Source organism: Lichenostomus cassidix, chromosome 28 (assembly GCF_008360975.1).
Source record: "Lichenostomus cassidix isolate B80296 chromosome 28, HeHo_3.0, whole genome shotgun sequence".
NCBI classification, from domain to species: Eukaryota; Metazoa; Chordata; class Aves; order Passeriformes; family Meliphagidae; genus Lichenostomus; species Lichenostomus cassidix.
Window position 1 is genome coordinate 970,070 of NC_139508.1, and position 19,279 is coordinate 989,348.

General features: G+C 59.9%; 1 protein-coding gene across 1 annotated transcript; it reads left to right on the forward strand.

The window, feature by feature from the left end:
• Positions 1 to 1,885: 1,885 nt before the first annotated feature.
• Positions 1,886 to 18,732, forward strand: ZBTB7A (zinc finger and BTB domain containing 7A). The gene is made up of 3 exons (XM_085040323.1): positions 1,886 to 2,029; positions 13,514 to 14,721; positions 17,687 to 18,732. The coding sequence occupies exons 2-3, from the start codon at positions 13,529 to 13,531 to the stop codon at positions 18,138 to 18,140; spliced, it is 1,647 nt and encodes a 548-aa protein (XP_084896449.1). The 5' UTR covers positions 1,886 to 2,029; positions 13,514 to 13,528; the 3' UTR covers positions 18,141 to 18,732.
• The last annotated feature ends 547 nt before the right edge of the window (positions 18,733 to 19,279 follow it).

Sequence of the window (19,279 nt, forward strand, 5' to 3'; positions counted from 1 at the left end):
GTGCCCTGGGCTTGCCGGGGGAAAGCGAAAGCACTCGGGAGCTGAGGCTGCTGGGCCACGGCAGGGAGGAACAGCCCGGGGGTGCAGCCCCCCCTAAACCCCCCCAAAACCCCCCAAAACCTCCCGACCTCCCCCACCCCACTCTTTTTGGGGGCCCAGAGACCCCTCAATTCCCTCCGCCCAGCCGTGCTTCCCCATTCTGCCTCAGTTTCCCCACCTGCTCCATGGGGTTAATGACCCAAAACCCCCCTAAAGCCCCCCCAAAACCCCCTCGGGGCCGGGGGAGGGGTGGGGGGTGGGCGAGGAGCTGAGCTGGGGTTATTTAAGGTAAAAAGGGGGGGAAAGGGGAAATCCCAGGGAGCAGACTGTGGAACGGAGCCCCCCGAGCCCGGGGGGGCTGTTGATCAAAGCTTTGCTTTTCTTGCTTTCTCTTCCCTTATTTAATTAAAACCCCAATGATCATTAATTCAAAATCCACCCTAAAATCTCGCCGCGGCCCCCCGGCAGCAGCTTTTCCGTGCGGATCAAGCCGGGAAGCCACTGCAGTGACCTCCGGGAGCTGTTCCCTGCCGAGCGGGGTGCTGGGGGTGGCACTGTCCCCGCCACCGTGGGGACAGCGCGGTTGTGTCCCCGTGTCCCCCCCGGCAGGCCCGGGGCCGGTGGCTCCGCCGGGATTGTCCTGTCCTTGCCGGGCTGGCTCCCAGCCCACCGTGACCTTGGGCTCCGTGTCCCCTTCCCAGCGTGGGGGGCAGGGACAGGGGGACACGGGGGACACGGGGAGGGGGCGGCGGGGAAGGGCTGGGGGACACGGGGGACAGCGAGGGTTGTCCTGGAGGTGGCACGTGCTGGTTTGGGGAGGTGACCTGGGGGGGGAGGGAGGCACCTTATGGGGTGACACGTGCTGGGGGGACACGATGGGTCTGGGGGTGACATGCAGGGAGGGTGACCCTGAGGGGCTCGGGGAGGTGGCCGTGGGGTGACCCGAGTGGGTTTGGGGGGACAGGGAGGTGTCCTGTGGGCACACAAGTGGGGCTGGGGGCACGGGGAGGGGGTGAAGGGGGTGACACGTGGGTGTGGTGATGCAGAGGAGAGGTGACCCGAGGGGTGACACGAGTGGGTTTGGGGCTGCAGGGAGGGAGGGGCAAAAGGATGACCCAAAGGGCTCGAGGGTGATGCCCCGTGGGGTGACACCAGTGGGTTTGGGGGAGCCCAGAGGTGACCCAGAGGGGCCCTGTGGGGTGACACGGGTGGGTTTGGGGGAGCTCGGGGGTGCTCCGTGGGGTGACACGTGAGTAGGGTGACCCAGAGGGTCCCAAAGAGGTGCCCGGTGGGGCACGAGTGGGTTTGGGGCTGGGGAAGGTGCCCCGTGGCATGACATGAGTGGCTTTGGGGGGCACTGGGGTGACCCATGGGGACACAAGGGGGTCTGGGGTCTTATGACATGTGGCAGGAGGTGCCCTAGCATGTGACATGCGTGGGTCTGGGGTCTCTGTACGTGTGTGACACTCGCGTGGGGGAGGTGACACCGTATGACACGCGTGGGTCTGGGGTCTCCGTGCGTATGTGACACTCCCTGCGAAGGGGAGGTGACACCGTGTGACACGCGCGGGTCTGGGGTCTGCGTGCGCGTGCGACACTCCCGGGGAAGGGGAGGTGACACCGTGTGACACGCGCGGGTCCGGCTGGCGCTGTCCCGCGGGCGGGGGGCTCCGCGGGGTCCCTTCGCGCTGCCCCTCCAGCCGCGCCCCCCCGAACCCCCCTCTCCCCCCCCGCGGCCGCGCCGCGCTGCGCCCCCCCCCGGCCGGAGGCGGCTGCGCCCCGCGGGGGGGGCGGCGGGCGGGGGGGCGGCGCGCGGCCCCTTTAAGAGCGGGGCGGCCCCGGCCGGAGCAGGAAGGAGCCGCATACGGGCCTCGGCGAGCAGCTCCCGCGGGGCGGCCAGAGCCTGCTCCGCCCGCCCGCACGGCCCGGCCCGCCCGCCTCGGCACGGCGCGGCCCGCTCCGCTCGCCCGGACCGCTCGGCCCCCGCCCGGTACGGAACTGAGGGGTGGGCGCGGGGGGGGGGTGGTCGCGCACGGGGGGGGTTGTTTCGGGTCTGACCCTCCCCCTCTCCCCGGGGGTAGTGGGGGGGAGTGGGGAGGTGGGGAGGGGTCGGTTGGGTCCGTTGCGGGGGGGGGGCGGCTGCCCCCCTCCGCCCCCCCTCGGTATACGTTGTACTTGGCCGGGCCGTGCTGGGGGGGTCGCGGAGGGGGGGGGAAGGGCTCGGAGCGGGGAGGAGTGGGGGAGCGCGGCGCGGGGGCTGCCGGGAGCTGTAGTCCCTTGGCGGCGCCGCGCCGCAGGTGCCGGTGGGCGCGCGGACTACGCTTCCCGGCGCCCCTCGCGCGCGCGGCGAGCGGGAGGCGTGTTGATGGGCAGCGGGCGGGGCCAATCGGGGCGCGCCCTCCGCCCCGCGCGCCCGCCCCGCCCGCCGCCGCCCGGCCCAATGGCGGGCGCCGCGCGGGGTGGCCGGGGACGGGCGCGGCGGGGCCTGCGCGGTCCCCCCTGCCGGGCCCGCGACCCCCGCCCGGCCCGGGCACCGCCGCGACCCCCGCCCGCCCCGCCACCCCCGCGGGGCCGCCGCCGACACCTCGCCCCCCCCTTCCCCCCGGCGCCCCCCGCCCCCGCCTCCCCCCGGCCTCCATTGCGGCGCCCGCCCGCCCGGGGGAAGGGGTGGGGTCGTGGCGCCCGGCCAAGGCTCCCTGTGGGCCCCGCGGGGGGGGCGGCCCGGGCCGGCGGGGGGGGAGGCCGGTCATGGGTGGGGTCCCCCGGGGCCGCCCCGTGCGGGGGCGTCGGGCCGGGCCGTCCCCGCGCACCCCAAGGTCGTTGCCGGCCGGGGGGCGCCGGCCCGGCCCTGCCCGCCCCGCTCCGGCCCTGCGCGCCCGGCGTTGTTTTTACCCCCTCGCCGTCCCTTATCTCCCCCCGGCCGGCTGCGGGCAGGGGGGGCCGCGGTGATAATCCCCCCGCGGGGCTGGGGCGCTGCTGCCCGGAGGAGCCCGGCGGGATAAGCCTCTCCCCCCGCGGGACTGCGCAGCAGCGCGGCCGGCGGGAGCTCGGCGTGAGGGGCAGCATCCCTTCGTGCTGCCAAAACATTCCCTGCCTGCCCGGGAACCTTCTGCCTTCTCATCGTCATCCCCCGGCGCGGGGCTCGGCCTCGGACCTGCTGGCTCGGGTCAGGTGCCCCAAACCGCCGTGCTGAGCCCCCCGTGACAGAGCCCGAGGTCCCTGCCCACTTCCCCTTGGAGCGGTGCTGTGTGAGGCTGGGGACGGGACAAAGTCACAGACACAGCGCTGGCACCGTGGGCTGGGAGTTTGGCACTGCCAGGCAAAGGGTTCCTTGGTTCTGCTGTTCCAGCAGTGTGGGAAAAAGTTGTTTCATGAAGCTGTGACAGGAGAGGTTGAGGTTGGATGTGAGGGAAAGGTTCTTCCCCAGAGAGTGGTGGGCACTGCCCAGGCTCCCCAGGGGATGGACACAGCCTGAGGCTGCCAGAGCTCCAGGAGTGTTTGACAGCACTGCCAGAGATGCCCAGGGTGGGATTGCTGGGTGTCTGTGCAGTGCCAGGATGATCCCTGTGGGTCCTTCCAGCTGAGGATATTCCCTGATTCCATGGAGAGCCCTGAGTCTCCTGCAGCACCACCAGAACGTGTCAATCGCGGCGTTCCTATGTTGAAAGCAACAGTTCCTGTTGTACAACCCCAGCCGACGTGACTGCCTGTCCCTGCCTGGCTCTCCGTGTTCCCAGCTCCTGGAGACCCTCGGCCGCGGGGCAGGAGGAGTTTGGGCAGCCAAAGTTTCTGTGGGCTCAAGGACTCTTCCCAAGAGTTTGCTGCTGATCCCAGTTCAAGAGCAGCCGTGCTCCCGGGGCTGTTAATTGTCCTGGCTATCGAAACCATAACTTATATAATAACTATTTTATGGACATGGGTAGAGAAAGGTTGTGCGTGGAAGAATTTACAACCTAATGAGGGTTGAAGTTGTGCTCGGCGTAGCAACGGAGCTAAAAGGTCATCCTGGCGCTTTCCAAAAGTGTTTGGGGTGGTTGTTGGTGGTGTTCTTCAAGGAATTGTGTGATTTCTCAAGGATTCTGCTGGTCCTGGTTGGAAATTGCAGCGTGTGGGCACTTCTGGAGGCTGAGCAGGAAGAGCCGGGCTGGCTTTAATTCTGATGGTTTTGCTGGAGTTGTTGGATTTCAGCAACTTTTTAAAAAAATAAAAGAGACCGAGAGAAACTGAGGAGTTTATTAGAGAGGAGCCTTTCTTGTTTAATATTCATTCTGGCCCCTGTTTAGGCTTGTTCTGGTGAAAGAGGGAGTGAAGAGGCGCAACCCAAACACGGGTGAGATGGTGGGATTTTTCCACCAAGCCTTAATTGCTTCAGTAACTCCAGGGAGGGTTTTGCAAGGCAGGAGCTCTAATAAATGTGGTGGTGAATGAAAGTAGTTCTTCACTCTGCTGCCCTGCAACTCTTCCTCTGCCTTTTTTTTTTTTTAATTATTAATCGTTTTTCACTCGTATTTCATCTCGTGGCCGTGGGTCTGGTGATGATCTTTAGCTGTAGCTTCACGCTCTGCTCCGTGGAGGTGCTGGGTGGAATTAATTTGGCACGGCGAGGACTCTGGGTTCCCTTCATGTTTGGTGACTTTTGGAAGAAGAATTAAAAATCCCAGTTGTTCTCCCAGCGTGGGAATTTGGATGTGGGCACGGGACGCAAATGAGGGGTGAAATTTATGCTGCCATCGAGGCTCTGTGGTGGTTTGGGTGCTCCTGTCTCCTTCAAGACCTTATTTTGGGATCAAGTCCTGCCCAAGCACTGGGGTTAACTTCAGGATCGAATCCCACGCAGATGTCCCACCTAAAAACCGGGGGGTGGCCTGTGAAATTCCTGCTCTGCCTTTGAGACAGAGTCTAAATGCTTGAGAACTGTGGTTTAATCTTGATTAAAACTGACACTTGAGGGTTTTCTCCCCGTCTCGGGATGCTGAGTTTTTTGGAAGATGAGACTTGTGTGGCGAACAATTAAAACCCGACTCGTTATCTCTCCTAGTCCAGGCAATAAACAGTTGCTTTAACTATGCTCTCAGCCAGCCTTAACCTCAAATTTGAGCAGACCCGTCCCAGTCTGTAATTAAAAGCCTTTTGACGAGCAGAACTCAGGGAAAGGGAGGAAGACAGGCAGTGTCTGGGATAAGGGAAGCGTTTATCCCCAATCCCATGGCCCTTTGATCCGAACTGCCGCGTGTTTCGGTGCTGCCTGTCCCGATACCTGTGCCCGGAGCGTCCCGGAGGAGCTCTGGGAGGACGTCAGAGGGAGTAAACGAGGTCAGGCGAGCGCTGGGATCCTCTGCGAGCATCCAGGGCCGATTGTTCCTCGCCCAGCCCCCTGCCCGTATCGCCTTCCCTCCGCAGTTTCAGTTTCCCACCCGCCCCGTGGCTCCGGTGGCAGAGCCGGGGCGCGACTTCCCCGCGGCTGAAGCGCCTCGGATCGCGGTGGGACTCCTTCTCCCGGAGCCCCGGCTGGCTGAGGGATTCGGGAATATCCCCGGGCTGCAGGTGGATGGGAACTATAGGGCTCGGCTCGATGTGACAAGGTGTGAGAAACTGGAAACGGGCACGAGCTGCCCCGGGGCTGCAGGTGGGAGCCAAGGGCACGTCGGTGGGATGAGCCGCAGATCCCCTGGCAATCAGCGGCTTCCCAACACCCTGGCTTTGCCCATCCCTGGAAAAATGTGCAGCCGGAGCGGCGGGAGCTTGTCCTGCCAGCGCTGGAATGCTGCTCCCGATCCCTGCCGAGCTGTGTCCTCCTGGGGCGTGGGGACACAATCTCTGGCATCCTCGGGATCGTTTTCCTCCTGTTCCACACCCCTGTGCCCACCTGAAGCCACAGGAGACCCTCTCCCGGCTGCGGGAAGCACTCCTGCCTGGCGTTTTTCCACAGCAGAGGATGCTCCCGGGCGTCCCAGCGCTGGGGTTTAACTCCCTCCTCCCCGCCCTTCGCTCCACTCCTGCACCCATTTCCTTCCTGGTTCATGCACCTCCTTATTTCCCACCAGCAAACTAGGAACCAGTGAGTAAATGTCTTTTTTTCCCTGTTTGCTGGTGCTGGGAAGCTGCCGGAGGTGGGCTTGTAGCTACAGGTTGCTGTTCCTCAGTTCCTCGGAGCCTCCTGCCCCGACAGGCAGAGCACACGGCTCAGCATTCCCTGCCTGCATCCCTGTGCTCCAGCAGGGCAGGAAGGAAGGAGCTCCATGGCAGGAGAGCGTTGCCAGGGATGGAGCCCCGCTTGCTCCGGGGATTCGCTTTGCTCGTCATCACCCGGAGTCGGGAATGGTGGGACGAGCTGTCTGTTAATCCACAAACTGTGAATTACATAAGGGACTGCCCTGCCCTGCTCTCTCACCAAACTCCAGGCTCGTTCTTTTATTTATTTTCATTTTTTCCCCCTTTTTCCCCGGTGTGGAAAAGAACAGCCGGGCTGCGAGGTGTCATTTGAGGCAATTAGATTAATGCCAGAGCCTCCGGCATGGAGCGCCGAGGGCAGGGAATGTCAGGAGTGTCGTGGGGGACATGGGGGCTGCACAGGGAATCTGTGACATGGGAGAGGGACAGGGCATTTGGGGGCTCCTGCAGGGAACAGGGGGCTGTGGGAATGGGGGATTTGGGGTTTCAGTTCTTAGGGTTCTCTGTTTAGGAGTCAGGCGAAATGTGATGAGGGACAGGGAATGTGGGATGAAGGGGCAACTGCTGTGGGAATGGGGGAGTTTGGGATTTGAGCGTTTTTCGTGGTTCTCTCAGTTTAGGAGACCACAAGAGCTGTGATGAGGGAAAGAGAATGTGGGGTGAAAGGGCAGATGGGCTTGGCCTTTCTCAGGGAAACACTGGAGTGACTTTGAGGGGGATTTGGGTTGGAGAGGGAAGTGCATGCTTTGGCCTCTGAAGGGGAGGAGTGTCCAAGCATGACCTGCTCTGATTTTCCTCCAGCCTGGGGCAGCTGGGCCATGCCAGGGGTTAACTTCCTGACGAGTCCTCAATTGCCCCCTTGGCTCAGGGGCCCCGTGTTGCCTTTTCGGAATAGCAGCAGCTTATTCCTGCCTGGATCTCAGTGCCTCCAGGCTCTCAGGTTGGAAAAGAACCTTCCTGGGAGAGAGCTGCTCCTCCAGCTGGGATTGGAGGAGCCAGCCTCGTGGTTTGTGTCATTTTTCCCCTTTTTCTGTGTGACTTCTGAGACTTTTTAAAGTATTTCAGAGAACTGGGGCTGGCTCAGCTGAGGCTTGGTGGTGTCCAGAATCTCCCAAAAACAGGGAGCTTTCCCACAGGAGCCATGTGGGAGAGAACCTGTCAGAAGGCCAGGGCTGCAGGAGTGTGGGCACACTTGGGCTTGGTGAAAAGAGTTTGTTTGATCAGCAGAGCAAGGAGTTTCCATGAGTCCAGCCTTCCCAGGTCCTGGAGCAGGCTGGGATGGGCTCAGCTTGGGCTGAGGATTGAGGGAAGTCTGGGAGTTGCTGGAGCAGAGGTGGTTTGGAGCAGGGATTGAGGATCTCTGAGGATCTCTGAGCAGCTTTCAGCCTCTTGGGCAGTTGGAGGTTTGTTTTGTCTCAGAGCAGGGAAATCCCCGTGACCTGCTGGGGACAATCCCAGCACAGAGTCTGTGCCATGGCCCTCTGTGAGGCAGTGACAGTTCTAGGGATGGAGGGGCCCAAAATAACCCCAGCCCCATCCCCTCACACCCAGAGCTCGGGTGGGTGACTCCCCAGGCTCCAACCACGGCACATTCCTGCCGGATTAAATCCGACCTCTGATGACAAAGGAGAAAATTGGCAAGGAGGGCTGGGTGGAGGAACCAGTTCAGGCTCACCTTGCAACATGAGAGGAGTTTGGTGCTGTTGGCAGGACAGGGCTGGGGACAGCAGCTCGGGGAGGCTGCGGATTGATTTGGGATCCTCTGGAGCAGCGCCGGTGTTTGGCCACATGACTGTTGTCTGTCTGTCCTGCTGTTTGCCAGCAGCTGGAAACTGAAGTTTCCCAGGAGCTGTGCTGTGCCCTGGAAGGAAATCCCATCCCAGGGAGCTGTGGAATGTGACGTTGGGTCATCCCTGATCTGCCTGGATTGTGGAAGTGAGCCACCAGCATCCTTGGAGAGGGAGCTGTGCTCCTGGGAATGCTGTCCGGTTTCCAGGGAGATGCAGAGTCCTTCCCTGCTTCCCAGGCCTGTGGGATGGGGCAGAGTGAGTCCAGTGTGCTGAGACAGGTGGCTTTCCCTGGATTTCCTTTAGGTTCCTCTGGGATTGAAGGTCTGTCAGTGAAGTTTTCCTCCCCTTGCCACTGAAGGGCTGGAAAGGGACAGTTCAGAATCCTGGGAAGATCATGGATGGGGTGAGGTGGAACATTTCAGTGGGACCCTTGGCCTCGGGGAGCAGGGAGATGGAATTCCTCCAAAACCTGTCCATCCAGGAGCTGCTGGGTCACCTTGAGGGGAGGTTCCTGACTCCCTGCCAGCCCGTTTCCATGGAAGAGCTGCTGTAACCTGGGCTTGGGGCTTCTTCACCTCAATTTTTCCCTGCAGCTCTCCCAGATTTAGATTCCCTGCCAGATCCCTGGGCCCTGTGCAGGCTCCTGTGGATGAGCATGGGATGCAGCCGTTCCTGGATGAGGAAATGGCTCAACCATTAATTCTGATGGTTTTGCTGGAGTTGTTTCCAGCATCCTAAGGATCTCCAAGCAGTGGGATGCTCTGATCTGTGGAAGGACCAGAACAAACCAACCACTCTGAGGAACCACTGGAGCAGGGTTTGGTCAGGGGATGTGATCTGGAGCCTCTTTGGGAACCATCTGAACCTTCCTCATGGGGTTCAGTCTCCTTCCTTAGCTGAGCCTCCTCGTCCCAAATCCGGATTTGCGGTCGCTTTTCCCTGTTGGGAAGTGGGCAGGAGATGCAGGAGGGGATTGGAAAACAGAGCCAGATTGTCCAGAGCAGCCCACAGATATTTGCAGAGCACTGCTTCTGCTCTGATCTCTTCACTTCAAGAGCTGCATGATCTTGGTCATGTTACCCCAGATGGGATGTCCAGCCAGGACAGAAGAAAGCTGGAATTCACTCTTTGCCATTGATGGCTCTGTTGCCTTCTCAAGACCAAGGATTTCTTCCCACTGCATCATTGAAAATGTTTTATTTCAATTAAAAGCATGCTGAGGGAGTTTTTTATCTTGATTTTTCCCAGAGTGCAGTTCCTTCTGGGTCTTCCTCTCAGGAACATCCAACTGTTCTCCATCCCAAACAATTGGGGTGGTTTGGCCCTAAAGCACTGACAGCACATTCCGTGTCAGGAGCTGTTGAATTTCCATGGCTCTGGAGTGGTTGGAATTGGGACTTCTCCCAAGCAGGCAAAACACCTCCTTCCCTTCCTGCTGCCTCCGTGTTCCCAGCTCTGCTCTCTCTGTGTTTCCCGAGGCCTCGGTGGAGTTTGGGTGGATCCTGGGCAGAGGGAGGGAGGGAGAGAGACCTGCCAGGGCCTGTCCTGGGCTGCTGCAGGGTTTGGTGGCAGAACCAACACTGCCTCCTGCTCCCCATGGCCAGAGAGCTGCTGGATCCCAAGGATCCAGGCTTCCAGATGTGCCCATGCAGCTGGCAGAAGGACAGGGGCACTGCAGTGGTCTCACCCGAAATACAGAGATGAGGACTTGCGGGGTGTGACCTGGAATTGGGGTGAGCTGTTCACAGGGAAAAAATGCCCATTTCTCCAGGTGGTGGTGAGGGAGGGCTGGGATGATGTTTGGGCCTTGGGCAGCAACCTCTGAGCTGGTTTTTTTGTATAAAGCAACATTATTGTAATAATTCTTCCGTGGCGCTGCTGCTGAGGCTGCTCTGCCTCAGTCCTGTGTGTTTGATCCAAGAAATTCCAGGGCAACTTAAGGCTGAATATCCCAGAATCTCGAAATGGTTTGGGTTGGAGGGACCTTAAAGACCTCCAGCCTGGCCTTGGACACTTCCAGTGATCCAGGGGCAGCCACAGCTTCTCAGGGAATTCCATCCCTCCCAGGGAAGAATTCCTTCCCAATATCCCACCCAGCCCTGCGCTGTCAGTTTGAATCCATTCCCCTTCATCCTGTCCCTCCATCCTACAGCCTCAATATCCACAGGCTTTCTCCCAGAGCTCAGCTATTCCCAGGAGATGTTGCTTTGTGGATCACAGAATTCCCTGAAGCCCTTTTGCCTCGTGCTCCACGGAGAAGGTGATGCTGCTTCTCCCTTCCTACCCCCAGCAGGTGCCAGGTGTTGCTCAAGTTCCCACCTGTGCTGCTGGAGTGGGTGGCACCTCAGCCTTTGGAAAGCATTTTGGGATCTTTTCTGAATTAGAGCATGTAGAAAATATCAGCTATTCCCAGTTCCTCAGGTGTGACCCCAGCTCTTCCACCTGTGTCTTCCCCAGCCTTCCCAAACTGCTCAGGTTCCTCTAAATTTTAAGGCAAGGAAGCAAAGGGAAAAGGAAAAAAAAAACCCACTGAGGTTCGGTGGAAAAGTGGTAATTAAAGAGGTGTTTTGTCAGCACTTTTGGTTGTGATCCCATCTTGATGTGGTCGTCTCATTTGAATGTAAATGTCAAATTCCAGAGCTCCTGGAGGAGAGGGATTGGGTGACATGGTGCTGAGGGAAGCACAAGCTCAGGGGTTTCTGTGGGCGCTGGGTGCTGCTCCTGGGCTGGGGGGTCTGCGAGGAGAGAGGTGCTAAATTGAGGTAAAAAAGGAAAATAAAAGTGCAGCGGTGAGGTGACACCTCGGGGGCTGTGTCCTGGTGTGGCCCCTCACTGCAGGGAGGACATGGAGGGGCTGGAGTGAGTCCAGAGAAGGGAATGGAGCTGGGAAGAGTCTGGAAAACATCTGAGGGAGCTGGGATAAACATCTGAGCTCAGCCTGGAGAAAAGGAGGCTCAGGGAGACCCACTGGGCATCCAAAATAATGACATTGCACTTGCCAAGGAGGGGCTGAGCTGTGGCCGTGCTTTTGTCACTTGTCACCTGCCTGCAGGACATTCCCAAGTGGATTTTGCCCATTCCATCGTGGCATTGAGCAAGCAGTGGCTTTGGGGTGTTTGGAACTTCTTTTGAATCTCCCACCTTACGGAAGACTCAAAACATTCCCAAATCCCTCTGTTGGAACACTCCATTCCCCCTTGGTAATTCCTAAGCTTTAACACCCTTTGGAAAGGGACTAGGGGGTGATTTTTGAATCTCTGGCTGTGGCTGGAGCATGCAGGCCCTGCATCCCTTCCTGGGGGCTCAGCACGGCCCCTTTGCCCCCCGGTGTCCCCGGCCACCGCGGCTGAGGGACACAAAGGCCGTGTTGTGCGCCGTGGCCGAGTTGGACAGGTCTCCAGGCCAGCCCTCGGCAGTCCCATGACCCTGCAGCCATTCCCACACTGGGGGGATGATTATCCCAGCCCCAGGCCGGGGGGTGACCTTGCCTGCATGGTCTGAGCTGGGATGTGCAGGGGACAGACACAGCTCCCTCAGGATCCCTGCCTGAGCCTTCCAAATGCTGCACACAGCTCAAATTCGGGTTTTTTTGGGGGGGAAAAAAAATATTTGGAAAGCATCTCTTGTAGAGAGGAAGGGGAGGGGGAGCTCCAGTGGTGTTTTTGGGGTGGGCAGGGATATGGGATCTGCTTTCCTGCTCTGACCAGGGGTTTGGGGAGGTCCCAGTGGGATTAGGACAAGCGGTGCTGAGGCAGCTGAAGCACCACAATCCCTGGTCTGAGGACACAGGAGGTCCCTGGGGGGATGCTGGGTGGGGTGACCTTGCCCAAGGTCACACCTGGAGCTGGTGCTGAGTCCAGAGCAGTGTCCCCAAACAGCCCTTTCCTCCCTGCCAGGACCCTGGTGTCAAAATCCCTGAAATTAGGGTTTAAAGGTCAAATACTGGAGCTCGGGATGTGGCTCTGGAGTTGATCCCTTTGCTCCAGGTGTCTCAGGAAGCCACCTGGCCTGGGTTTTTGGTGGTGGTGGCAGGAGTGGTGCCTGCCCTGCACATCCAACTCCCCTGATCCCCTCCTCACCCCAATCCCATTCCTGGTGGGAGCCGAATGCAGGTTTCCTCCTGCTGCCAAATATCCCGGGATTTGCTCCAGATCAGTGTTCCACAGCCTCACACCTGCCTTCTCCTGCCTTTTCTCTCTGTAAAACAGGAAGGTGCCGAAATTAAATTTATTTTCTGGGATGAACAAAACTTTTAAAAAAGAAGTAAATATGGAAAACTACTGAGGAGGCCAGGGGTGGGTGGGGGAGGCCGGAGTTGTGCAACCTGGGCTCCTGCTCCGTGCTGGGACCCAGGCTGGGAGTTGTTTCCTGTGTAATTACTCCTGTTCTGGATCCATCCTGACTCACCCGTCCCCCCATGGCGTGGCACAGGCCACGTCCTGCCGTGCCTCAGTTTCCCCAGCTGGAAATCAGGGCCTTGGATACTCCAGCCTTGTGCCAGGGTGGTTTGGGAACTGATTTGTGTGTGGATTTCTTGGCTCCTGTTGATCCCAGTGCTTGGGGTGGGGGGAATACATTGATTTTTCAGAGGCATTGCTGCTGCAAGGAGCACATGGATTTTGCTGCTTGAGATGGAGAGGAGGGAAATGTTCTTCCTAATTTTTGGGATCAGAGGACTGGGATTGTTCAGAGAATTAGGAGCTGCTCAGGCTGGCAGTTTGGCCTCAGTGCCTTTTCCCAGCAAAGGGGATCCTTTCCCACCAGGGCTGCTCGGTTCCCTCTGGGTTTTTCCAGCATTTGGGGTCAAGTGGATCTGTCAGGAACGACTTTATTTATTTTTCTTGACCCAAACAAATCCTTGGCACTGGGAAGAGCTGCTGTTTCTGCTGGAACCTGTCCAGGACCCAGGTCTGGTGGTGGCACTTGGTGATCCCAATGTCCTTTCCTCTCAGGCTCAAGGGATCAGCTCTTCCCTGCCAAACACCTGCAGCAGCAGCTTGGGGTGGTTGGGGCTCCCCTCTCCCTGCCCTTCCCAGAGGATATTCCCTGCCTGCCTCTCTCCAGGTGTTCTGGCAGCCTGGGATGAGGGATGGGAATGGTGTTCATGGTGATGCTGCTGTGTCAGGAGCTGTTCCCAGGGAGCAGGGACCTTCCAAGTAGACATGGGGATGGGAAATGCTCCCAGAGCTGGACTGGGATGCACTGGTGAGGCTCAGGCCCACGCTGGGCACAGCTGTGCTCACTCCAGGTGCTGCCTGGCTGGGTGATCCCAGCTCCTGCCAAGGCCTGCTGCCTCTGGCCTGGATCCCTGCTCATTCAGCTCTTCTCACTTGAGAGCACCTGGGCTCTGTTCCTCCTCCTCCTCCTCCTTCCCAGGTAAGCACAGGATGGGCAGGACCATGGGAGAGGTCCGGGGGACAGGGAGAGGCACAGGGGACACACATGGGGGCATCCATCGGGAATTCAGGAATTCTCCAAGCTGTGACTCACAACTTTCCCCTCCTCTCCCTCAGCCTTCAGCGTGGAAGATGGCGGGTGGCGTGGACGGCCCCATAGGGATCCCGTTCCCGGATCACAGCAGCGACATCCTCAGCAGCCTCAATGAGCAGAGGAACAACGGGCTGCTGTGCGACGTGGTCATCCTGGTGGAAGGCCAGGAGTTCCCCACCCACCGCTCCGTCCTGGCCGCATGCAGCCAGTACTTCAAGAAGCTCTTCACCTCAGGGTTAGTGGTGGACCAGCAGAACGTGTATGAGATAGACTTTGTGAGTGCAGACGCCCTGTCGGCGCTGCTGGAGTTCGCCTACACCGCGACCCTCACCGTCAGCACTTCCAACGTCAACGACATCCTCAACGCCGCCACGCTGCTGGAGATCCCGGCCGTCAGGGATGTCTGCACGGATCTCCTGGACAGGAAGATTCTGGCCAAAAATGACCAGATGGATACAGTAGATCAAATTGATCAGAGGAACCATCTCAGAGCAAAAGAGTACCTGGAGTTCTTCCAGAGCAACCCCGTGAACGGCCACCAAGGCAGCTTTCCGTGGACCAACCCAGAGTTGAGAGACCTTCAGAGACTGAACTTCCGAGGCCAAGAGGAGGAGGAGGAGTCGAACTGCAACGGCCTGGACTTCTACTCGCAAGCCACCCCAACCGAAAGACCAAAGGCAAGTGACTGTGACCCTGACAGCAACCCGGCCATGTGGCTGGACCGCGAGGACGAGGAGCCGGTCAGCGGCGGGATGTTCTCCCCTTCCCAGAACGGACATTACAGCAGCCGTGGCTTGGCCACCCCGGGAGAAGAGGAGGGGGGAACCCCCAGGGGGCCTCTGGACCCGCAGGAAGCCGGGGACTCGCCCAGCTTCATCCCCACGGGCACGGAGACGGAGGATGATGCCAGGGAGGTGGATGACCTGGCCGCCAGCGCCCTGCTCCAGCAGATGATCAACTCGGTGGGGCGGCAGGCGGGCGGCGACGACGACCGCAAGGACGACGACGGGGTCATGGATTATTACTTGAAATATTTCGGCGGTTCCAGCGAGGGCGACGTGTACCCGTCCTGGTCGCAGAAGGTGGAGAAGAAGATCAGGGCGAAAGCATTCCAGAAGTGCCCCATCTGCGAGAAGGTGATCCAGGGCGCCGGGAAGCTGCCGCGCCACATCCGCACCCACACCGGGGAGAAGCCCTACGAGTGCAACATTTGCAACGTCCGATTCACCAGGTACGGGCTGGGCACGGGAGCTGGCACAGAGCTGGTCCTGGGGGATTTTATCTCTCCTGCTCGCCTCATTTCCATCCCGACAGGCGAGGTGGGTCTGGAGGCCAAAGTTTTCCAGGGAGATGAGCAGTTTGGAGGTGTGACACTTGAGCTATCTCAAGGGGCCTGGCTCGATGGCCGGTGCTACCATCCCTGTCCTGGATTGCTGAGCTCTGCTGGAAACCCAGCCAGAGCTGAGTGATGTGGTGGGGAAACAGAGCTGCAGTTCTTGGTCTGTCCATGGTGGCTGAGGCAGGAGCAGGGCAATGGTTTGGGAATGGCTCCATGGGGTGGCTGAAGCGTGGTGGTTGGGTTGGAAAGAGCTTGGCCCCCGCCCGTGTCCTTGGCACAGCGAGCTCTGCAGCCCCGGTGCAGCTCCCGGGGGCGTTCGCCACGGCCCTGTTCCTAATCAGGGCTCCTCTGCTCCTTCCCTGGCCACGGGAACACCAAAGAAAGGGGATATTGTTTGGATGGCTCCGGTTCACTCCAGTCCGCGGTCGGGCACCGCCTCCTCTCCCCTGGCTCTGCGGCCGCCGGGGCTGGGCTGGGGCTGGGGTCCCACCCTGGGCTGGGGCTGGGGTCCCACCCTGGGCTGGCCTGGCCCTATGCAGGGTGGTGTGGGCTGCCCGGGCCTGGGGCCTGCTCCCTGTTTGCTCCTTGTTCCTTCCCTTTCCCTTCCTGCTCCCTTCCTTCCCTTTTCCTGCTCCCTTTCCCTGCCTGCTCCCTGCCTGCTTCCTTTCTTTTTCTGCCTGTTCCCTGTCTGCTCCCTTCCCTTTCCCTGCCCACTCCCTGCCTGCTTCCTTCCTTCCCTTTTCCTACCTGTTCCCTGCCTGCTTCCTTCCTTTCCTTTCCCTGCCTGCTCCCTGCCTGCCCAGACATTCCCTCTGTGCCAGTTCCCACTGCCAAAGCCAGCCCTTGGTGGCCCCTGGGGGTTCCACGCCATGGGGCTGCTCCATGAGGGACCCGTGGGGCAGCCCTGGAGGGGCCGAGCCGTGGGCAGCAGGCCGTGTCTGCCCCTTCCCCTGGTGCCGGCCGCACCCAGCCCACGTTGGAGCGCTGAGGAATGCAGATAATGGCAGGGGCAGGGTGCCAGCCCTCCCTCCCTGCTCCCCCGGCCCTGCCACGCGGCACCTCCCTGCTCCGGGGGGCCGATCCCAATGATCCCACAGCGATCCCACAGCGATCCCATAGTGATCCCACCCCACTGTGTGTGATCCAGGGGCCTGGAGGATGGGGAAATGCCACGGGGTACCTGGCAGCTGGTGGCACTGGGAGATGAGGGGAGGCACTGGGATTTTTGGGGAGGGGGAGGTCGGTGGGGCAATGCCAACCCAACCCTTTTCCATCTTGCCCCCATTCCGTGGGTTTCGGATGAGGAGCTGCTCCCTGCTGGCTCCCAGCAGGGCCTGGCACCTGTCAAAAAGCTCCTTTTCTAAAACACCAGATTCCAACCCAAATACATCCTCCTGCTTCTTCCCACAGCCGGGATTTGGGCAGGGAGAGGCTGGATAGGGACAGGGAGCTGTCCTTGGCATCGCTGTTCCCTGTCATGCCCTGAGCTCCATTTCCCCCCGATTTTATAATTCCTTTGCATTGCTTCCCCATCCACATCCCATGGCTGGGAAGCAAATCCCTTCCCCATTCCGTGGGGCGCTGGGAAGGCTGGACAAGGGATCCTGGCTGTGGAAGGGGATTTGGGGTGTGGCAGGAGGACCCGGGGCTGTTCCAGCCGGGTGTTCCCTGCCGGGTGGGGACACAGCCCAGCCCTTCTCAGGGATTTTTGCACCCTGGTGCTTCCTGGTTCCTCCGCGGTCACAGGGGGAGGAGCAGCAGCAGCTCCGATAAGAGAGGGGGAGGTTATAAAATAATTTTAATTTCAAAAGCCCATTTTTGTGTCCCTTGGAGCTGAGCGTGACCTTAGGGCTTTGATCCTTCCCTGGAGCTTCAGGACTTTTGGGGTTCTGTGGGCAAAGGGTGCAGGGCTGGGATCTGAGCGTTCCGTCCAGGAGAGCGGAGAGGGATGGGCTGGATCTGCCCGGGAAGGGTCGAGCAGGTGCTGGGGAGGGCAGCAGGGGCTGCCACGGCCTCGCCACGTGCTCTGCGCTGGGATTTTCCTCCAGGAAGCAGCGATGGCTGCAGCTCACGTGGCCCTGCTGGCCCCCAGCCCGGCCGCTGCACCGGCCCTGCCCTGGCTGGGGGAGCTGCGGCTGCGCCGGCCCTGCAGGAGCCACACGGCCCCACAGGAGCCTGTGCGACCCCACAGGAGCCACACCGGCCCTAAAGGAGCCACACAGCCCCACAGGAGCCACACGGCCCCACAGGAGCCACATGGCCCTAAAGGAGCCTGTGCGACCCCATAGCTGTGAGCCATCCTGTACTGGGCAAAGTGTGACCCCATAGCCCTGCTCAGACCCCACATGGGGTACTGTGTGACCCCTGTACGAGGCAATGTGTGACCCCATGTGTGACCCCACACTCACACCCTGCACTGGGCGATGCTTTACCCTGTCCTGCTGCTCAAGCCCTCTATGGGGTGATGTTTGACCTCATGCCAGGTGATGCCCAGCCCTGTTCCAGCTGATGTTCAGCCCTGTATTGATGTCCAGCCCCACACCAGGGGCTGCCCAGCCCTGTACCAATGTCCATTCCCATACCAGGCACTGCCTAGCCCTGTACCAATATCCAGCCCCACACCAGGCACTGCCCAGCTCTGTGCCAATGTCCAGCCCCACACCAGCCCTGTGCCAATGTCCAGCCCCACACCAGGCACTGCCCAGCCCCATTCCAGTGCCGCTCCACCCCTTTCCATCACATCTCCACCCCATTCCCCCATCCCCTTTCCCATCCCCGCCAGCTCCCCAAACCCCATCCCGCAGCATCCCCGCAGCATTCCCAGGCTGACCCCGCTGCCCGTGTCCTCTCCCCGCAGGCAGGACAAGCTGAAGGTGCACATGCGGAAGCACACGGGGGAGAAGCCCTACCTGTGCCAGCAGTGCGGCGCCGCCTTCGCCCACAACTACGACTTGAAGAACCACATGCGGGTGCACACGGGGCTGCGGCCGTACCAGTGCGACAGCTGCTGCAAGACTTTCGTCCGCTCCGACCACCTGCACAGGCACCTTAAAAAAGATGGATGCAACGGGATCCCGTCCCGGAGGGGCCGCAAGCCCCGGGTGAGGGAGGCTGGGGCGATGCCACCCACCCCGACGGGCGGCGCTGAGGATGGGAGCTTCCCGGCCGGAGCGGAGGGCCAGGAATCCGAGGACACCGCGCAGGGCGCCGAGCAGGAGCAGCAGCACTTTGAGGAGAATTCCAATAGCGAAGCGCCGGGATTGAATGTAGCAGGAGGGTCGGATGAGGGTAACGCGCAAGGACTCTCCTAAACCAAAAAAAAAAAAAAAAGAGAAAAAAAAAAAAAATCGACGAAACCAACGAAACAACCACCCGAAAAAACAAAGTCACAAAATCTAGTTAGTACTTTTCCTCCGATTTTTCTCTTTAAAGATGTTTCTCTCCCTTTTTTTAAGAAAAAAAAGCGAAAAAAAAAAGAGATATATATATTAACGTTTTCCAATCTTCCCATCGTAAGCGGGGCTCCCCCGAGGATCCCTCATAGCCAAGGACCTTCACTTGGAAAGGCAAGGACGCTAGGGAAGCACGAGGTGGGGATGGAAAGTGGCTCTGTCGCATGGAAAAGAGCTTCCATGTAAATCCAAAGCTTTATTTTGTGTCCAAACACGTGTTTTAAAGAAAAAAAAAAACTTATTTCAGAGAGAGATCTATTTAAGAAAAAAAAAAAGGAAAAAATAGAAAAAAAAAAAGGAGCGGTAGGAGTTGGAAGGGCTGTGGCAGGGCGGGGTTTGGGGTTTGGGGTCAGGATTTGGGGTCTGTTCCCCCAGCCCCGTGCGAGGCTCAGTTGGGCAGCGAGGGCTCCGGTGGGAAGCGGCCGGGAGATTGCTGGAAATTGCTGGAAATTGCCTAAAATCAAAAAAAAAAAAAATCATGTGAGAGAGGGCAGCAGGTTCGGCAGGGTTTGTGTTGGGCACCCGGGGCTGGGGACACCGGAGATGGGGACAGGCAGGGCTGGGGACAGCCCTGGAGAGCAACAGCTGGAGCTGGGGACACCCCCTGGGGATGGGGACATTGGGATGGGGACACTGGGATGGGGACACTGGGATGGGGGCACGGCTGAGCCATGTGCCCAGTTCTGCTGTGTCCATCCCTGTGTCCATCCCCGTGTCTCCATGTCCCTCCCCATGTCCCCATGTCCATCCCCGTGTCCCCATGTCCCTCCCCATGTCCCCCTGTCCGTCCCCACCCCGGGTGCCCAGGAAGTGCCTGAGTCAGCCCAGCCCCGCTGCCGGCAGAATTTGGGGCTGGGGGATCCCAAATCCCCCCCAGGGAATATTTTCTCTCCCCCAGCTCCACCCAGCGCGGCCCCAAAAACACCTCAATTCCTTCGGAAAAAAGGTTCTTTGGGTCTCCCCTAAAGGAGCAGGAGGCCTTTGGGAAGGGGGGAGCA